This window comes from Gossypium hirsutum, chromosome A12 (assembly GCF_007990345.1).
Source record: "Gossypium hirsutum isolate 1008001.06 chromosome A12, Gossypium_hirsutum_v2.1, whole genome shotgun sequence".
Classification (NCBI taxonomy): Eukaryota; Viridiplantae; Streptophyta; class Magnoliopsida; order Malvales; family Malvaceae; genus Gossypium; species Gossypium hirsutum.
In genome coordinates this window covers 100,990,010-101,010,139 of record NC_053435.1, presented here as the reverse complement: position 1 = coordinate 101,010,139, position 20,130 = coordinate 100,990,010, and the positions used below count along the sequence as shown (strand labels likewise).

Genomic DNA, 20,130 nt, shown 5'->3' with positions numbered 1-20,130 from the left:
ACTAGCCCCTCTAGCTATGGCCCTGTCAATCATGCACCAATCAATTGTGAAATTATTAAAATATTCTCTTATATACAAATTAAGTTATATTTTATGAGTATGTTTTTGTCTTTTTCCTATATAATAAATTAATAAAAATTTGATAATAAAGATATTTAAACAAAAAAACACCGTGTGCCATAAATCTAGTATCATAGGTTAAAATATACTCTAAGTTCATGTGCTCTTCATATATTTAGAATTTGATCTCCTACTTTTATTTCAAGGAATTCAATTCCTTTACTTTTTGAATTTAAGACTGTAAGTTCAATTGTTAATACCGTTAAATTTTATTAAATTCAAGTTCAATACTATGTCATTTTTCTCTTAAATGATTATCAAGTGAGTTCTTTTTATCTCAAAATGTTATACTAGTGAATTAGATGTGCTCATAGGCCGGGCCAGACTGAGTTCGGGCAAGGCTCAATAAAAAATTCAGGCCCATTTACTAGGCACAATCCCGACTTAGCCCGAAAAATGGGCCTAAAATTTTTCCCAAGCCTGACCCTGATAAAAATGCTAAAATTCAGGCCCAACCCGTCCCGCTCGTATTAATTTTTATATTATTTTTATATAATTTTAAAATATATATAATATATCAAAATACTAAAAACATCAAAATAAATATTTCCCAACAAATTGGAAATAAATTTTAAAAAATATGCACACTTAAATAAGACTAACATAAATGCAATTTAACAAGCAAATGTTTTAAAATAATAACAAAATTAACGATTGCCTTTAAAATAATAACAAAATTAACAATTAAATAAGTTTTATATAATATCCAAACAATAACAACAAAATAGTAGCAACATAATTGTAACATAGTAGCAAAATAGGGAGAAAATAACAAGAAAATAACATTAAAAAATAATTTTTTTATCCTTTAGTGAATTCGGGTCAGGCCCAGACCAAAAATACCTTACCCGAGGCCCTGTCTTTTTTTTAAACGGGCCTTATTTTTTATCTAAGCCTATTTTTAGGCCTATATTTTTGCTCAAGTCCTCCCAAATTTCAGGCGGACTTTCGAGTAGGGTCGAATGGCCCGACCTATGATCAAATCTATAGTGAATTTAATAAAAAAGGAATTAACTGGAGCCTACAATTATATTTGAAATTTGAAAAGAGAAACTAAATTCAGATAAATTAAATTTGGAAAGATATAGGGAGTTAAAACTACATTTTAATCGGTATTATATATTTGTTTAATATATTTTATATTTTATTATTTTCATACTAAAAGCACTGAAATGATGGTGGTTAAAAGTTTCGGTTTCGAGGAACACAAGGTGTAGACCCCAAATCAAAGTCGTGATAGTTCAGCTTCCGCCCCACCTTCCTTTCCACTCAATTTTTTCACTTTATATTCTTTCAATCATCAATTTACTTATTACTAAACAACACCATATTCCAAGCCTCTCCCTTTCAACATCTTCAACACCCATGTTAATGCAGGTCAACTGTTCTAATTGCCACGCGCCGCTGCAGCTTCCGCCGGCCGCAAACTCCATATGCTGCGTCCTCTGCCAAGCTATCACCCTCATAGCTGACCCTCGCTCCCTACCCCTACCTCTTCCCTCTTCCTCCCACCAACAACAACCTCTTCCATCTCCTTACAACCACGCGCCGCCCGGTCCCCCACCGCAGGCTCATGGCCGCAAGCGCGCTGTTATTTGCGGCCTGTCTTACAAAAACACCCAGTATGAACTTAATGGTTGTATTAACGATGCCAAGTGCATGAAGTTCTTGTTGGTGAATCGCTTCATGTTTCCCGAGTCCTCCATTATTATGCTTACGGGTAACCTTTGTTTTTCTTCTCCTACTTTTTGTTATTTATTCATTCCAATTGCTTAATTCAATTGGAATATACACAAAAAAAAATTAATGATTGTGCCATAACTTAAAAGGCTTGATTAATTTAGAATGTCAAGACAGGAAGGCGTTTCAACTTGTGTATATCATTATCACCCATTTGGTTAATTTTTGTTCTCAAGTATTTGGCTTGAAAATGGTAATAGTTGACATTAGTATATAGTTTCTGATAAACTTCTCGAATCATTCTGTGGGTCAATTTGGATAAAAGAAAAAAAAATCATGTCTCGCATTCATGTTGTATATCAACTTCATAGATAACACTTCTGCAGAATATTTGACAAAATTTTTTTAAACAAGCAAAAAGAATGGTTTCAATTTTTGTTTAAATATTGGTAATAATCGAGACTTCTTGTGATCTGAATATCATTTGCAGAAGAAGAAACTGATCCTTACAAGCGTCCAACGAAACGCAACATAAGAATGGCATTGCGTTGGCTTGTCCAAGGTTGTCAGCCTGGAGATTCCTTAGTGTTCCATTACTCTGGTCATGGCTCGCAGCAAAAGGACGACAATGGAGACGAGGTGGACGGATACGACGAGACCCTTTGTCCATTGGACTTCGAGTCTCAGGGAATGATCGTCGATGATGAAATCAATGCAACCATCGTCAGGCCTCTACCTTGGGGTGTTAAGCTTCACGCAATCATTGACGCTTGCCATAGTGGCACCGTATTAGATTTACCATACCTCTGTAAAATGGACAGGTTAGTCAAATGTTTCCATATGTCACGTTTTCCTGGCGATACTAATTTCGTAATGCATAACTGTATATTGTTCCATTGGGATATAATATAGGAAGGGGAGATACGTCTGGGAGGATCACCGTCCTCGGACTGGAATGTGGAAAGGAACAACTGGTGGGGAAGTCATTTCCTTCAGTGGCTGTGCCGATGATCAAACTTCCGCAGACACTTCGGTAAGTCATAATCATACTCCGGTACTTCAAGCTTGATCATCCAGTCCAGAGTTCTAAAATGTTCAGTTTATGCTATGTGAAAACAGGCCTTATCTAAGATTACTTCCACCGGTGCAATGACTTACTCCTTCATCCAAGCTATTGAATATGGGCGTGCGACGACTTACGGCAACATGCTAAACGCAATGCGTTCCAACATTCGTCATGTGGATGAGGGCGGATTCGTTACCTCTCTTCTCACAATGCTCTTAACAGGCGGCAGCCTCGGTGGCAGATCAAGACAGGTATCATCAAACATGTTGAATGCATACATTTTATTTACTTTGTATATGCTTGTAAGCCAAGGCAAGATTAGTATCAGATCTCTCATGCTGTACTAATGTACTTTGTTGCAGGAGCCACAGTTAACAGCCACCGAGCCATTTGATGTGTATAATAAACCTTTTTCCTTGTAATTGGTAAACATGTGTGTGGCATGCTTTTCATTCTTTTGAAGAAGCCTAAGCCCGAGCTTTGTACAGTTTTTGAGGGACAAAAAGAAAAAGGAGATAAATTCATCTTCTTTTTATCATGAACTTATCATAAATAATTTTATTATTTAGGTTTATTAAGATGCCCGAATGTTGATGCGACTGACACTGACATGAATGTGTTGGACACGGTTATTGGACATAAATATTTTAAAGAAAATAAAGAGCACGGTTAATTTTAAATAATTTTATTATTTAGGTTTATTTACTCGGAACTTTTGTGCACAATGGATAAAATGGGCAAATTATGTATTCTTTTCATTAATTTTTGCTTATGCTACTTGCATGAACTAATTTCCTTAATAATATCAGTAGTAAAGGTATACAGTGAGAGGAAAAAAGAAAAAGAAACTCGCTCTGAATATCTAAGAACAACCAAAATAAATTAAAAGGATGGTAGCATTTTTCGAATGATTGGACCCCATGCTATTACCTTAATAGGGATGTTCTAAAAGATAAAAGACCTTGAAGATCTGAAACCATTGAGTTGCCAGCACCAGCAGTAGGGGGTCCAAAAACGTCCCAAAATCGAAGGGTCTCATCTGCCCCAGCAGATATCACAGTTATTCCATCAGGGCTCTACAACAAACAAACATGGAAAAAACATAAAACTTTCATGTTGTTTTGCAAATGATTTTTTTTTTCCTACTAGCTTCTCAACTAATAGTTAAAACCTGGCATAGGTTGATAATTCTGGATTTGTGATTCCCTAACTCCCCCACTTTGGTCATTGAAGGGTACCTCCATAGGCACAGTTTGTTCTGATTCTCCCTTATGCTGTAACCATGGCCACTCAATATCTCCTTGTGATGTCTGTTCCACTCCAGGCCACAAATCTGCCCATTTGAAGCAAATGGTTAATGCTTTCCCAGAAAAGCATTGCTGCAGTTTCAATCCTAAAACCAAGCATATCAATTCTTTTTAATGATGAAAAGTTAGTAGCTATGTTACTTAGGGTCCGGTGTGAATGTTGGATACAGAAGTGCGTTTTGCACGAGTATGTTCAAAGAGTAACAATGAGTTGTAATTTACCTGTGCTTTGGTTTCTATGTTGTTAATACAAATTCCTTTTTCTGTATTCCATATCTTAATACAACCATCACTCAAGCCTCCCCCAGAGGCAAGAACATTGTTCTGGTAAGGGCACCAAGCAAGGGCCTTGACTGCAGCACAATGATCACTGAGTCGATGCAGAAATTTGGATGAACTCATTTTTGAAGCTTCCCATATGTATAACAGATTTTCATTGCCTCCACTTGCCAATCTATTGCCTTCAGTTGACCATTTCAAGCCACACACTTCATCAGCATGTCTTTTTATGCAGGAAGCCAAGCTGTTTGCTGCTCTAACTGCAAATCAGAACGTGTATGAGAGATTTCAATGTTAAGATAGTTCAGTGAAAGAATATGGTATTCGAATACCATCATGATTGATAATGGATTTGTCACGGCTTCCTGATGTTAAAATGTGACCATTCCATGCTGTGGATGCTATCCTTCCACTATGACCTTGAAGGCTTCTGATCTGTAATGTTAGCATATCATTACTTCAAACTTCTAAGCAACCTTCAAAGAGCCTGGAAACAATCAATCAATCTCGTCAACAGAGGGAGAACAAAAGACATACAAGTTTGGAAGACTCAACATCCCAGAGCTGAAGATTGGAGCACATATATCCAATGGCTAAAGTTCTGGCATCCTCGGACCAGGTTACACTCGTAGGCCAATCGTTCCCACCACGAACCTGCAACAACTTGTGTACTGCCTGGTCCTCTGAGTTCCATAAGTAGAGTTCGGGACCCAAAGCAACAGCAAGAATGTTGTTCATACCCCAACTCATGATGTTCGAATAGTAGTCATTTCTGAGCCTTGGCGCATCCAAAACCCTCTTTTCTCCCTGCACCCACATCCCACAATTAACATATAGGAGGCCATAGATTTCATTTAAGGAAATATGAAGCTAATTGTTCCAAACTACTATCTGTCAGTTATAATTGCTGTTAAGAACCGAGTGCATCGGCGGTATTGTTCATTTTGGGTACTCGTACCATAAACCTCACAAGGATTTGTGAAGAACCAAGTAGCTCAGTGGATACTTTTTGCCAAAGAAGAATGTCTTTGATAGTGTGTAAATTGTAGGCTCACAACCAAAATCCCATTAAGACAAGAATGGATAATACAACAAGACGGAGGAAAAATGGGAAGTATGTGGCATTGAATTAAACACCTTGGGGATGCATCGGTATGGAGTTTGTTTGCAATCTTTTTCAAATATGGCTGCAACTTCTTGTCTCAACTCATCAACAAAACGAATGGATTTTCGACTGGATTTTGGGCTTCCCCTGAAAACCATTATCTTAAATGGTCTCCCTTGAGAATCTAAAGATAGATTCTCAATCAGTTTTTGACGATATGCTTGCTGCCCCAGCAATCAAGATAAACAAAATTAGAAATCAACTGTCAGTTCCCATCTGAAGACAACAAAATTCAAGATATATTGAAACTTATTGATAAATTATATCCATAAAATTTCAGAAATTCAAGACAAATAATGAGAAGAAGACAGAGGTACATTGAAATTTGAACTAGTGTTGAACTGCGGGGTCTTGCTGGTCAACAAAGTGTGGGCTTTATCAAGATCCATCAAACATCTGTTGGGTAAGAAGCGATCCCCCTTTTTGCATTTCATAAACCCAGAAAGGAAAAACAAATGAAATCAAGAAAGAAGCAAATAACTAATACTTACAACACATGGAATGAAGAAGAATGCAGAAACAGGCTGTTTCTTGATTGAAGAAGAAAAAGATGAATGGTACCGGAAATCTGTAATGGGTGGGACAGTCGTGGAGTCGTCTTGGAGAGTACCAATCCGATTCAAGGAGTCTCCACGTTGCGCTTTCATCCATTATTGGAAGTCAAGGTTCCAAATTACTTTCTTTGTGCATAAAACTAACAAACTAAAGGGTAGGGTAGAGAGGCTTTCTTTTCTCTTTATCGCGCGCCAAGAGCGCCAACCGTTGTTTTCGTTCAAAGAGTGGGGTCGGGTCGACATATAATCACCCCTATTCTTCGTCAATTCCTTTTAAAACTAATTGCGTCCCTTAGGGTTGTTGAAATGGAATACTATTAATTAAATTATTCTGTAAAATTTTTTAATTGTTAATTAAATTGGAAATTTTTTTCAAATATATTAATTGAACCAAAATTTATATTTTTTTATTAAAATAAATATAAAACATATAAAATGTACATTTTTAAGGTTTATTTTCTTTTTTTAATAGTTCAAAAAATATATTATATATAATATATATTATTTATTTCAATTAATATAAAAATAATGGTTCGAAAAATACATTGCTAATATAAAAAATATATTATATATAATATATATTATTTATTTTAATTAATTACCTGATTTCGAACTGAATTAATCGATAACTAAAATTTCAAAAATCATTAACTGATTTCCGATCGAACTAAATTCAATCACCAACCAATTAACAGAATTAAATCAATTCGATCGGTTACTTCGATTTTAACCGAACTATGAACACCCCTAACATATCTTATATAGATGGACGATAAATAGAAGAGAAAAATGTGTTTACAATATATTTTTTTTAATTTTGGATTAGAATTTAAATGTTTAGTTCTTATTTTAAATATGATGTTATTGTTGGAACATTTTCAAATATTTATAGTGTTCTAATAACTATAAATGAATGGGTGTAATTAATCAAAAGATTATATTGTTTGATTTTTTGAAAAAGAATTATAACTATTTAAATAATTTTATTTGAATAGTTATTATGTGTTTATTTTAAAGACATTATTATTCAGAAAGGCATCTATTGATGAAAGATGTCTCTAGAAGAGATATGAAAATTCCTATAAATAGGAATGAGATTTCATTTGGAAATCATACCAACAAATTCTAATATTCATTCTTTCCTTCCTTCATTTTCTAATATTATTAGATTATTCTATAAAGTATTACTGCAGAAATCCTTTATAGAAATTGAGTACCTTGTCATACATTGCTCAGTGTGTAGTGGGTTATTCTCATCAGTACAAAACACAAATAGCCGTTGGCTTCATTGTATCCTCGAGGTTAATTTGCTTGAAACTCGTTTGCACACCGAAGTGTGTTCAAGATTTTCCTTACCGGAGATTTGTACTAACAATTTTAAGGTTATACTTCATGATGACTACCATAACACATGAAAGTGGAATACTAAGGGAGTTGGCTTCCAATTTTGTCAAACTTGATCGATTTGATGGTGGCAATTTTCGACGATGGCAGAAAAAGATACATTTCTTATTATCAACTTTGAAGATTGGTTATGTTTTGGATACTCCAAGACCTGAAGAGACTGAAAACGAATCTGTTGCTGCAATCCGGGAAAGACAAAAATAGGACAATGCTGATTACATGTGCATGAGCCACATATTGAATGGTTTATTAGATGGTTTGTTCGACACCTATCAAAACGAGGTCACTGCTAAAGAATTATGGGACAAATTGGAGACAAGATAAATGACCGAAGATGTTACAAGTAAGAAATTTATTGTTAGTTGTTTCAATAATTATCAAATGGTTGATGGTCATTCTGTTATGGAACAATTCCGTGATATTGAAAAGATGCTGAATCAATTCAAGCAATACGACATGAAAATGGATGAAATGATTATTGTATCCTCCATAATAGACAAACTTCCTCCATCTTGGAAAGACTTTAAAAGAAGTCTAAAACATAAGAAAGAGGAAATATCTCTTGAGGCTTTGGCAAATCATCTTCGTATTGAAGAAGAATATCGAAAGCAAGATCAGAATCTAAATTATGAAAATGCCAAAGTGCATGTTACGGAGGAAGTACAGACTACTAAACCGTTAAAGAGAAAGTTCAAACAGACTGATAGAGCACCTAAGTTCAAAAAGAAACAAAAGGGCTTAGGCTATCATTGTGGTAAGCCGGGACATTTCAAGAATGAATTTCAATTTTTAAAGAAGAAATCATCTTCTAAAGCTGATAATAACGAAAAGTTCGTTGCAATGATATCTAAAATTAATATGGCACAAGATGATAATACATGGTGGATTGATCCGGAGCTACCAAACATGTGTGCAAAGACAAAAGCATGTTTCACACAATGTGAAAATGACAATGTCTTGTACATGAGAAATTCTTTCACTGCAGCAATCAAAAGCAAAGTGTCTGTTGAACTACAATTCACTTCTGGAAAGGTTTTAACCTCAAATGATGTATGAGAGTATGTTCAAACTGAATATTATTAATAAGAATAAAAATACTATTTCTGCTTATATGGTTGAATCTTTTTGTTTATGGCATTATAGATTAGGTCATTTGAATTATAGAAAATTGAATGACATGTATAAGTTAGATTTAATTCCTGTTTTTAATAATAATATTGAAAAATGCAATACATGCATGTTGACTAAAATTACAAGAAACCCTTTCCCTAAGGTTAAAAGAAAAACAAAATTGCTTGATTTGATACACAGTGATTTATTTGACATGCATAATACTCCTACATTAGGTGGAAAGAAATATTTTGTTACTTTTATTGATGATTGTTCTAGATATTGTTATGTATATTTATTGCATTCAAAAGATGAAGCGCTTGATAAATTTAAAGTTTATAAATCTGAAGTTGAACTTCAGTGTGAATCATTTATCAAGTGCTTAAGATCTAATAGAGGTAGAGAATACTATAATCCAAGTTATTTTGAATCCACTGGGATTATCCATCAAGTTTCAGCCCCTTACACACCACAACAAAATAATGTAGCTGAAAGGAAAAATAGAGTCTTGATTGAAATGGTAAATTCAATGTTATCATATTCAGGTATTGGAAAAGGTTTTTGGGGAGAAGCTGTTCTAACAACTTGTCATATATTGAATAGAGTTCCTAATTGTAATAGCCCAAAATTGGGTCTAGTTGGAACAGAGGTTTCGGGACCACAAAATTCGAGAGAGAAATAATTATTTTATGATTATTTTGAGTTCTATGATATGATTTCATGATTGTATGAAAATTTCGTGAAGAAATTCTATGCATAAAGTGCTCAATTTGAAGTTAGGGACTAAGTTGAATAAGTTGCAAAACTTGCATTCTAGAAGTTTCTAGTATGAAATTACTTTGAAATATTAATTAGGAGGTCTTAAATATAAATTTGACCAATTTATAAGTGATGGACAAAAATTGGACATGGATGGAATTTTTGAAAGTTTAGTAAGGAAGGGCATTTTGGTCATTTGGTAATTAAAAGAAATAAAAGGGGAAAATAAAGCCAAAATTGACTCATCTTTTTCATGGAGGCTGAAATTAGCATGGGGGAAACCATGGCTAGGGTTTTCAAGCTTTTCAAGCTCAATAGTAAGTCCGTTCTAACCCCGTTTTTCAAGTTCTTTACGTTTTTGGGATCTCGGTAATTTGATTAAGCTTATTCTAGCAATAATTTAAGCTAGGGTTCATATTTGGAAAAATACCCATAGGTGAAATGTGTTTATTTTGCTATTTTATGATAGAATATGAAGTTTTAAATTATGTTAGACAAGTTGTGGTACTCGGTTTTGAGTGAAAACGAGTAAAAGGGATTAATAGGTAAAAATACCTAATAGTCATAAGTATATGTTAGAGTGAGAATTTGATGTTGCCATAGAAGGAAAAAATGATCAGCATGTCATAAAACATAAGAATAAGGGATGAAGTTTAATTACCGAGCCTAGGGGCAAAAGTGTAAATATGCAAAAGTTTAGGGGCAAAATTGTAATTTTTCAAAATTTTGAGTTAAGGACTGTTTTGAATATTACATTAATTAAATAAGTAAAATATGATGTTTTAGATCCCGAAAAATGATATTTGAAACTAGAATAAGAGAAAAATCGAAAATTAGGAAAGTTGGTAAAATGATCGTTTTAGTATCGAGGTAAGTTCATATGTATAATAAGCATTAATTTATGCATGTTTCAATGTAAAATTGATATATTTATTATAATTTCTAAGGTGTTGAAAGTATGTAAGTTGGTATGATAATAATACAGCAATAATGCTGTAATTTATATTTGAAAGTTATATTTAGTGAATTAATTGAATTATGTTAAATTAAATGATTATGGTGCCAAGTTTATGAATTGATTTAAAAATATGTCTATGGTACATGAAGTGCATTGAATTATCATACATAAATATGATTTCTATGATTATGGATATTATGGGAAATTGTAAGTTCATATGATTTTTAATAAGGCAATGTGTAATTTAATGTTATTGCCTTGATATTAAATGAGATGTAAGTTTATATGTAAGTAATACATCAATATTACTTGTATTATGATATTTTATAATAATATTGGAAATATGTTTGTGGATAATTACTTGATTGGTGAAATTGTTGGAAAAGAGGGAGAAATCCCGGTTGAACCTTCGGAAAGATTGGATGATACAGATAGTATGTAGCTAGGTCACATGTATGGTGCTGAGTGCACATCATGTGTACAAGAGAGCTACAAGACATTATGATGTAGCTAGGTCGCATGGGTGATACTATGTGTACACCATGTAGACAAGAGAGCTACGGGATATATGTAGCTAGGTCGCATGCGTGGTTCCAGGTGAAGGACACCATGTAGACAAGAGAACTACGAGATAAATTGGCTAGGTCACATGGGTGGTACTGAGTGTTCACCATGTGTACAAGAGAGCCAAACTATATGATGGGTGGAGCTATATGCTGAAACCACCAAGTATCGAGGATTGATCCGAAGTGTTCAATGGGAGACTCTATGTATTGCTTCCGAAGTGTTCAATGGGAGACTCTATGTATTGCTTTGTGAGTTTTGTGATGAATAAGTGCAGGAACTTGGTTATGTGAATGATGTGTTCATTAAGTGACCAGGATGTGGTAACGTTATAAACATGTAAGTTATACATGAGGATGATTTTATGGTGACCTTGTGATCATGGGCCTATACTTGTGATGTATGAAATGTGGTGAAAATGATTTGTGATATGTATGTTAAAATGAGGTTAATACAAAGAATGAAAGATTGAATTAGCAATAAAACTGTTTTGGACAGTAGCAGTGACGTGGTTTTGAAAAATCACCAAAAATAGTAGAAATTGAATCAGAGACTGAATGAGATATCAAATTAAAGCTTAATGAGTCTATTTTTATATAAAAGAAACATAGAAATAAAAGGAGTTCTATATTTTGAGATATTTGTGTTTTTGTGAGACTGGTTCAGAATGATTACGTGATCCCCTGTTCTGACTTTGGAAAATCACAAAAATTTGGATAAAACTAATTAGAGGCTTAAACTTATATTTTTAAAATCCCTAATGATTCTATTTTCAAGATAAATCAACAAGAACATTATCTGAGTTTTTTACTGTGAGATAATTAATTTTTAGTGAAGAGAGGTCAGAATTGTCAGAATGTGGAATAGGAGAAATTTTAATGAATAAACTGTACTAATTGCCTAAACCAAAAATTATGAAAATTTTATGGTGGAAAAATATGTGAGTCTAGTTTCAGGGGAAATTTACGGATCTTAATTTTGAGTTCTGTAGCTCAAATTATAAATAAGTAAGTGACAATGACTTGTGTGGACAGTTTGATGTGAGCATTTATTAGTAAATTGTGAAATCGTACTTACGAGAATGCTATATACATTAAGGATGTGGAATGGAGAGGAGGAGGAGGAAAATAAATATATGTGGAATACATGGAAACTATGGTATATGACATATTGATATAATGAAATAAATGATATGTGTTTATAAGAAAACAGAAAGAGAATGATATGTATCATGACATGTATATATATATGACTAGTCTCAATGTAATGCTTGTAGGGTATGGAGTTGAATTAAAATGTTTTAGGAAAATATGTTATTTGCGCATCTGAATTGTGGTATTTTATAAAGATATGATCTAGTTTTAAATATGAATGCTTGATGATTAAGCTGAAGATATTTGGTAAGATGATAATCTTGGTATAAATGTATAAGTGGTACTATAATAAACAAGGTAAAATGAGTATGAGAGACACATGTATGATGATATACAAATGCTATGTTTGTGGTTTAATTGAGAATATTTAATCATAAATGAATATCGTGTTATATGCTTTTGATTTTGTATAAGTGTATAAGAGATTAAGGTTGACCAAAGCTTGGAAAATAGCCTAGGTATATTCCACACAGGAAGAGACACGACCATGTGTCTCAGTCGTGTATGGAACACGACTTTGGGACACGGGCGTGTGGAGCCTTAAAGCATGAAATTTCCAAGATTTTTGTAAGTTCTCGGTTTAGTCCTGAACCCTTTCTAAAGTATGTTTTGGGCTTCGTAGACTCAAATAAGGGACTATGTGTAAGTGAATGAACGTTTTGAAATATGAATGAAATTCTATGGCTCGTATTTTAGTTTAATGTTTGTATATTTTTCTGGTAACGCGTCGTACCTTATCCCGGCCTCGGGTATGGGTAAGGGGCGTTACACTAATAAGGAAACCAAAATAACCCCCTATGAACAATGGAAGAAAAGGAAACCAAACCTTAATTATTTGAAGGTTTGGGGTTGTAGAGCTATTGTCAAAGTTTCAACACATAAACGTAAAAAGTTAGGTGAAAGAGGAATTGAATGCATATTTATAGGATATGCACATAATAGCAAGGCATATAGGTTCATGGTAATTGAACCAAATGATTCAATTTCAATTAATATTGTTATTGAATCAAGAGATGCTATTTTTGATGAAAATAGATTTAATTCTATATCAAGACAATTATAGCCATAACAATTGATTCATTTTTCAAATGAGAATGAGATTCCATTGGAACAAATTGATAATAATGATGAATCTTGTCAATAATTAAGAAGAAGTAAGAAGATTAAAAGGTCAAAGATTTTGGACTAGATTTCATTATGTTTCTTGTAAAAGGAAAAGGTGAAAGTATATGCAATAAGATACCTTATTGTTATAATACGGAATCTGATCCTATTACATTTGAAGAGGCAATGAAATCTTAAGATTCTCCTTTTTGAAAAGAAGCAATAAATGATAAGATGGATTCAATAATGGGAAATCAAACTTGGATCTTAGTTGATCTTCCACCGAGTTCCAAACCAATAGGTTGTAAATGGATCTTCAAAAAGAAAATGAAGGTCGATGGAACCATTGATAAGTTTAAAGCAAGGTTGATAGCCAAAGGTTTTACATAAAAAACAAGGTATTGATTACTTTAATACCTTTGCTCTAGTAGCAAGAATTGCTACAATTAAACTCTTAATATCACTTACCTCTAATTTGGTTGTTCACCAAATGGATGTTAAAACTGCATTTTTAAATGGTGAATTGGAAGAGGAAATGTACATGGAACAACCAGAAGGATTTATTGCTCCAGGACAAGAGCATAAGGTTTGTAAGCTTGTTAAATCTTTATATGGACTTAAACAAGCACCAAAACAATGGCACCAAAAGTTTGACAATGTTATTTTAGCTAATGGCTATCAAATAAATGAATCTGATATGTGTATATATAGCAAATTTGAAAATGGAAAAGGTGTCATAATTTGCTTATATGTAGATGACATGCTCATTTTTGGCACGGATTTGGGACAAATAGAAAACACAAAGAAATTCTTGTCAAACAACTTTGCTATGAAGGATATGAGTGTAGTAGATGTTATTCTTGGGATTAAAATAACCCGAGATGAAAGCACTATAGCTTTATCACAATCACATTACATTGAAAAGGTGCTTAAAAAGTTTGATCTTTTCAACTGTATACCAACATCTACACCCATGGATCCTCAAATAAAATTAGTATCTAATGCTGGTAGGAAAATTAATCAATTGAAATATGCAAGTCTAATTGGTTGTCTTATGTACATAATGATTTGTACAAGACCAAATATTGCATATGCTGTTGGGAAATTAAGTAGATACACAAGTAATCTAAGTAGTTTGCATTGGCAAGCTTTGGATAGAGTACTTAGGTACTTAAAGAAAACTATTAACTATGGATTGTGTTATAATGGATGTCGAAACCATTTTTTAATTTTGAAAAACGGGGATCGACTTTAAAACGAAATATGGAGTCGCCACCAATCCTTTTTGTTTAGGTGTGATCGGATCACCTAATGAAACATTTTATTAAAATATTAATTTTGGCCTACGAATTTCAAGAAAATGGGTTTGCGAGCTGGTTACGTACGAGGAAGGATTAGCACCCTCGTTACGCCCAAAATTGGTACCTAATTGATTAAATAATGTCCTTATGTCTGAAATTGGAAAAGATTTTGAAATACAGTTTCTTTTAAAACATTTGAATAACTCGAATTGGATGCTAAGATTTTCTTGTTCCGAAGGAATAAAATGTCACATCCAGTACGTTAGGACATGACCTTTTAAACCCTCGAAACTAAGATCGATTCTTGATTTTCAAAATTCATGCATTGAAATTTTAAAAAGATATTCAATTATTTAGTCAATCAGTAAATCGAAACCCAGTACGTTAGGGCACGATTTCTCGAATTTTCAAATATTGCCTTTTTTGTTGAAGAAAACACTGACAGAATTTAAAAAGGATATTTGGTCATTTGGTCCAACGGAAAATCGAAACCCAACACGTTAGGCCACGATTTCTCGAATTTACAAATTGCCTTGTTCTCTAAAAGTTCCTTTCATTGTAGTTTTAAAATAGAAAGAATTGGTGATTAAAAGATAATTGATTGAACTAAAACTTTTAAATGGCCACTCATAGTAAAAAAAAATCAACATGCATGAGAATAATGACATGTTATCTTGTCAAAACATATTGCTAAAGCATTAACGAATCATGAGAATAATCGAATATGAGCAATATAAAAGCAATGAATTTAAAATGCGACACATAAATAATCACCTACTAATTTAACATTCATGCAAACAAATTTTAAGAGACATTAAACAATATGTTTATAACCAAATAATAGAAAATAAACATAAGGCGAATTAAAAGAAAATAAATAGAGTAATAATAAATAAATTTCAAACAAACAATGTGAAAAAGTAGTCTTAAGAATCAATAATATACAACAATTTAAAACGAATGATATATAAAACATTTAAATATATATATAAGTGTGAAAGTAATATTGAAACACTTCAAAATAAATAAATAAAATCTAAAATAAGGTGTTTAAAATATTTAACATAAAATAAATCATAAGAATAAGAACAACAATAAATCGTATGTAACATAATAATATATAGATTATTTTTTAAAAAAACATTATGCAAGCAAAGAATTAAAGCAAGTAATATACGAAACAAATTATTCATATGTATATATAAGTAAATAATATACATAAATTAAAAAAGATAGTCTAATATAAATAATATATATAAAAATAATAGGTAGTCTAATATAAATAATATATATAAAAATAATAGGTATTTAAGAATAAACATCATATGAATCTTTAAAACAAAGAAATATAAAAGAGAATTTTTAAATTAAATGAACTATATAATAAAACAATTAAAATATATACAAATGCAAGTATAAAAATAACATACTAAGACAAATGTAAAATCAATAATATAATTCAAAATCAAATACCAAAACAGTTTTAATAAAAAAACTAAATAATAAATAAATTAAAAGAAACAAACTCAATTGAATAAATGCAAACTAAAAGGGGTAATTAATAAATAAAATAAACCATTGAAACAAAATCAAGGACTAAAACACAATGCGCGCAAATCAAAGAGGACTAAAAAACAAATAAACCAAATACCAAAACGAAATGTTTAACCGCAGCCTAATTTGAAACAACGTGCAAATTCTAGGGGAAAATTTAAAAAACAAAGAAATATAAATAGGGCTTAATCAAATGATGACGCAAATAGGAAGGACTGAACGCATAAATTCCCCATTTGGAACGAAAACGCGCGGATTCGATTATGGGTCGGGTTGACACGCGGGTTCTTCCACCCCTTAAACGGCATCGTTTTATCCTTGTATATAAATTAAAAAAATTACCCTAAAATGCTCATTTAGCAGATTATCCCTTAAAAAACTTAAAACCCCTTCTTTTTAACTCTCTCAAACCCTATTTGACTCCGGCCCCTTGCATCTTAACCATCTCGCATCCCCCCTTTTGCAAAGCCTGTTCGAAACCCCAGGGTTTCGGTAGCTTACATGGACGGAAAGGGACCTTCGATGGCAGCGCGTGAAAAACAGGTACGTTCTCGACCTTTCCTTTTTTATTTTCGTGTAAAAAACTTCAAAAACAACAAAAAAATGGAAAAATACAAAGCAAAAATCACCTTTAAATTTGATGATTCTGATATTTTTGTATTGATTTCGGTCTGTGTGTTCGTAACCAAAGAAAAAGAGGGGATCCTTCTACATTTCCTCCCATTCGGCTTTATAGCTGAAAATAAAAATAAAAGAGAAAAAGAAAATAAAAATTTCCTTGCTTTTATTTGATGTCCATTGCTTGTTTTCTGTTGTGGTTGTTAGTTTGTTGCAGGTGTGTCCAACTGGAGGACCAACATGGAGGTAATGGAGGCGCGAAGAAAGCCGTGCGTGGGAGCTGCGGCGCAAACTGCTTTCAGAAACCCTTAAGGTTGCTGGAATTTTGGGTTATTGGCTTTGGCCATTTGGGCCAGTTACGGAGTTGGGCCGCTATAATTTGGTCTATTTAGGGTTTTGGGTGTAATAGGGTTTTGGGTTTTAATTTGGGTCTGGTATATTTCTGAGTTAAATTTATTATTGGGCTTGTAAGGAATGGACTAATTTGGTATTTTGAAATGCTGTTGTAAATTGACATTGGACCTTTAAATAATCTAGTTTATTATTTTTTTGGTTTTATTTTTTGTATGAGCCCGGGCGAAATGGGCTTTCTACAGCTGTCCCTCTTTGCTCATTGTCGTGTAATGAGAATGAAGCAAAGTCCTTAAAAAGGCCAATTTTGCCCGGTCTTGCCAAATCTTCTCTTCTTGGTATTCATCTTCATCAAGTGACCTTGTCCCAAACTACTGCATCTTCAAGGGTATAGGAATTGGTGCTTCGATCCACTCCAATATAATTTCAAGGAGAAGAGATTTGTAACTTCAATCTACTCCACTGGAACTTCAAGGAGATAAGAATCACTGTCCTCAGTCTTCTCCACTACTACTTCAAGGAGATAAGAATCACCGTCCTTAATCTTCCCCACTGCTACTTCAGGGAGATAAGGCTGCTATCTAAAATCTGCTCCCCTGCTACCTTGGGAAGACAAGATTCGCCGTCTTTGATCTACTCCATTGCTATCTTAGGGCGATGAGATCTTTAGTTTGCTTCCTTGCTACCTTAGGAAGATAAGACTACAATCTTCAACCTGCTCTCTTGCTACCTCAGAGAGGTAAGGCTGGTGGCTAAAATATGCTCCCCTGCTACCTCAGGAAGATAAGATTCACCATCTTCGATCTGCTCCACTACTATTTAGGGAGATAAGGTCTACAATCTTCAGTCTGCTTCCTTCCTTGCTACCTCAGGAAGATAAGACTACAATCTTCAACCTGCTCTCTTGCTACCTCAGAGAGATAAGGCTAATGGATAAAATCTGCTTCCCTACTACCTTAGGAAGATAAGATTCATCATCTTCGATCTGCTCCACTACTGCTTAGGGAGATAAGATCTTCAATCTTCAGTCAGCTTCCTTAATACCTCAGGAAGATAAGACTACAATCTTCAACCTGTTCTCTTGCTACTTTAGAGAGATAAGGCTAGTGGTTAAAATCTGCTCCCCTGCTACCTTAAGAAGATAAGATTCGCCATTTTCGATCTGCTCCACTGCTATCTCAGGGAGATGAGATCTTTAGTTTGCTTCCTTGCTACCTCAGGAAGACAAGACTACAATCTTCAACCTGCTCTCTTGCTACCTCAGAGAGATAAGGCTGGTGGCTAAAATTTGCTCCCCTGCCACCTTAGAAAGATAAGATTCATCATCTTCGATCTGCTCCACTGCTATCTCAAGGAGATGAGATCTTTAGTTTACTTCCTTACTACCTCAAGAAGATAAGACTACAATCTTCAACCTGCTCTCTTACTACCTCAGAGAGATAAGGCTGGTGGCTAAAATTTTCTCCTCTACTACCTCTAGAAGATAAGTTTCATTGTCTTCGATCTGCTCCACTACTATCTTAGGGAGATGAGATCTATGAATTCACCGATGTTGCTACACCATCCTCTAGGGACATGATCTGTAGAATCGGTTTCATGTACCTATGCTTATGCAAAATAATTAGGATACTATGATCGAAATGAATCAAATGCTACTAACCAGATTTATATGTCTGATATTTGCATGGATGCAAAGTATTATTTTTCTTTTCTCGAGAATGATCCCCCTTTACACTTGGGTTGGCATTGCTCGTAATTTGTCGTGGTTGTATCACCGACAAAATGTCTTGTATTTTTGTTCAACCAATAAAAAGTCCAAAGAGATAATTATCTTTCACCAATATTTCCAACCCTTAGGCTTGGTGAGTTCTAAACAATAGTCCTGTTTTAGGTTCTTATATTATTTAGAAGCTTCCAAAGTAATATGCGAAACTCCTTTTATGAAAGTATTATTAGTCCACTAATCGTTATTTCAATGCAAAATGCTTTAAAAAGGTCATAACAATGGACCGGATGGAAATTAATTGAGAGCATGGCTCGAAACAAGTAAGTTAATCAAGGATAGAAAATGCAATTAAGAAGGAAATTTATTGGGACGTATCTAGAAAAGAATAAGATAATCAAAGATAGAAAATTCAAAATGTGTAAAATGGAAAACTAGGTGCCCCAGATATTGCAGCTTGAGCTTCTCTGCACCAACTTCTTGAGGACCACTTTGAGCTCAATCTGTGTTTAAGGGATCCGGAGTACTTTGTCGATGCCTCAGGACGTAGCATACTTTTTCATTGTTAATTCAGGCATAGAAAGACTACTGTGTGCCCCACTTTGATCCAAAATTGAGCCACCCTTTTTGGGTTTTCAACTCAAATCTCTTTTGGTCTCAAAGCACCCTTTGAGGATTTTTTTGATTTTTTTTTAATTTTTTGATTTATTTATTTGGTCTCAAGGCGCCCTTTACGGGTTTTCACATTGGCCTCTCCTCTTTTAGGTAGAATACTTCTTGACTGGATTTTCCATCTGTTTCGGTCAATAACAATGCTCCTCCAGAACAAGCCTTCTTTACTACATAAGGTCTTTCCTATAATGGCCTAAATTCAAGGTTATCGGAACAATGGTTTCGTAACCATAGATCTGATTTAAAGAGAAATTTATTTCAATATTTTTGCTTGAAAATTTATATGATAGGAAAATCGTATGAAATATTGATAGGAAAATTTTATCGATTTAGTGATTAGTTAGAAAAAGAAATTATTGAAGAAATTAGATAAAATAAGGTATCGGGACCTCTATCTCGTAAAACCAAGTCAAAAATAATTTTATAAATATTTATGAAATGTTATTAATGTGGTATTAAAATTTCGTTAGGAAATTTTAATGTTTGGGTAGTCAATTAAATGAAAAGGATTAAATTGTAATAGGTGTGAAAGTTGCTAGAGTGATTAAATAGCTTAAGAGTCTAATGAGAAAGGATTTAAAAGGCAATTAGACCCAAAAGTTATTTGGGCTGGACGGCAAGGTATGAAATCAGCAGAAAAATTGATAAATTAAGGGTAAAATTGGAATATTGTAAAATTAACTAAAT

The 20,130-nt window shown here is 33.4% G+C and overlaps 2 protein-coding genes across 2 annotated transcripts; one reads left to right on the top strand and one right to left on the bottom strand.

Annotated features, from left to right (window-relative positions):
- Positions 1-1,320: 1,320 nt before the first annotated feature.
- LOC107946910 (metacaspase-1) lies at positions 1,321-3,444 on the top strand. Its single transcript, XM_016881403.2, has 5 exons — positions 1,321-1,840; positions 2,291-2,621; positions 2,713-2,833; positions 2,920-3,117; positions 3,229-3,444. The coding sequence occupies exons 1-5, from the start codon at positions 1,486-1,488 to the stop codon at positions 3,286-3,288; spliced, it is 1,065 nt and encodes a 354-aa protein (XP_016736892.2). The 5' UTR covers positions 1,321-1,485; the 3' UTR covers positions 3,289-3,444.
- A 151-nt stretch (positions 3,445-3,595) lies between these two features.
- On the bottom strand, positions 3,596-6,411 carry LOC107946909 (cell division cycle 20.2, cofactor of APC complex). Its single transcript, XM_016881402.2, has 8 exons — positions 6,179-6,411; positions 5,935-6,036; positions 5,590-5,781; positions 4,990-5,259; positions 4,785-4,887; positions 4,396-4,712; positions 4,038-4,199; positions 3,596-3,942 (listed from the first exon to the last, which is right to left on the bottom strand). The coding sequence occupies exons 1-8, from the start codon at positions 6,266-6,268 to the stop codon at positions 3,793-3,795; spliced, it is 1,386 nt and encodes a 461-aa protein (XP_016736891.2). The 5' UTR covers positions 6,269-6,411; the 3' UTR covers positions 3,596-3,792.
- Between the last annotated feature and the right edge of the window lie 13,719 nt (positions 6,412-20,130).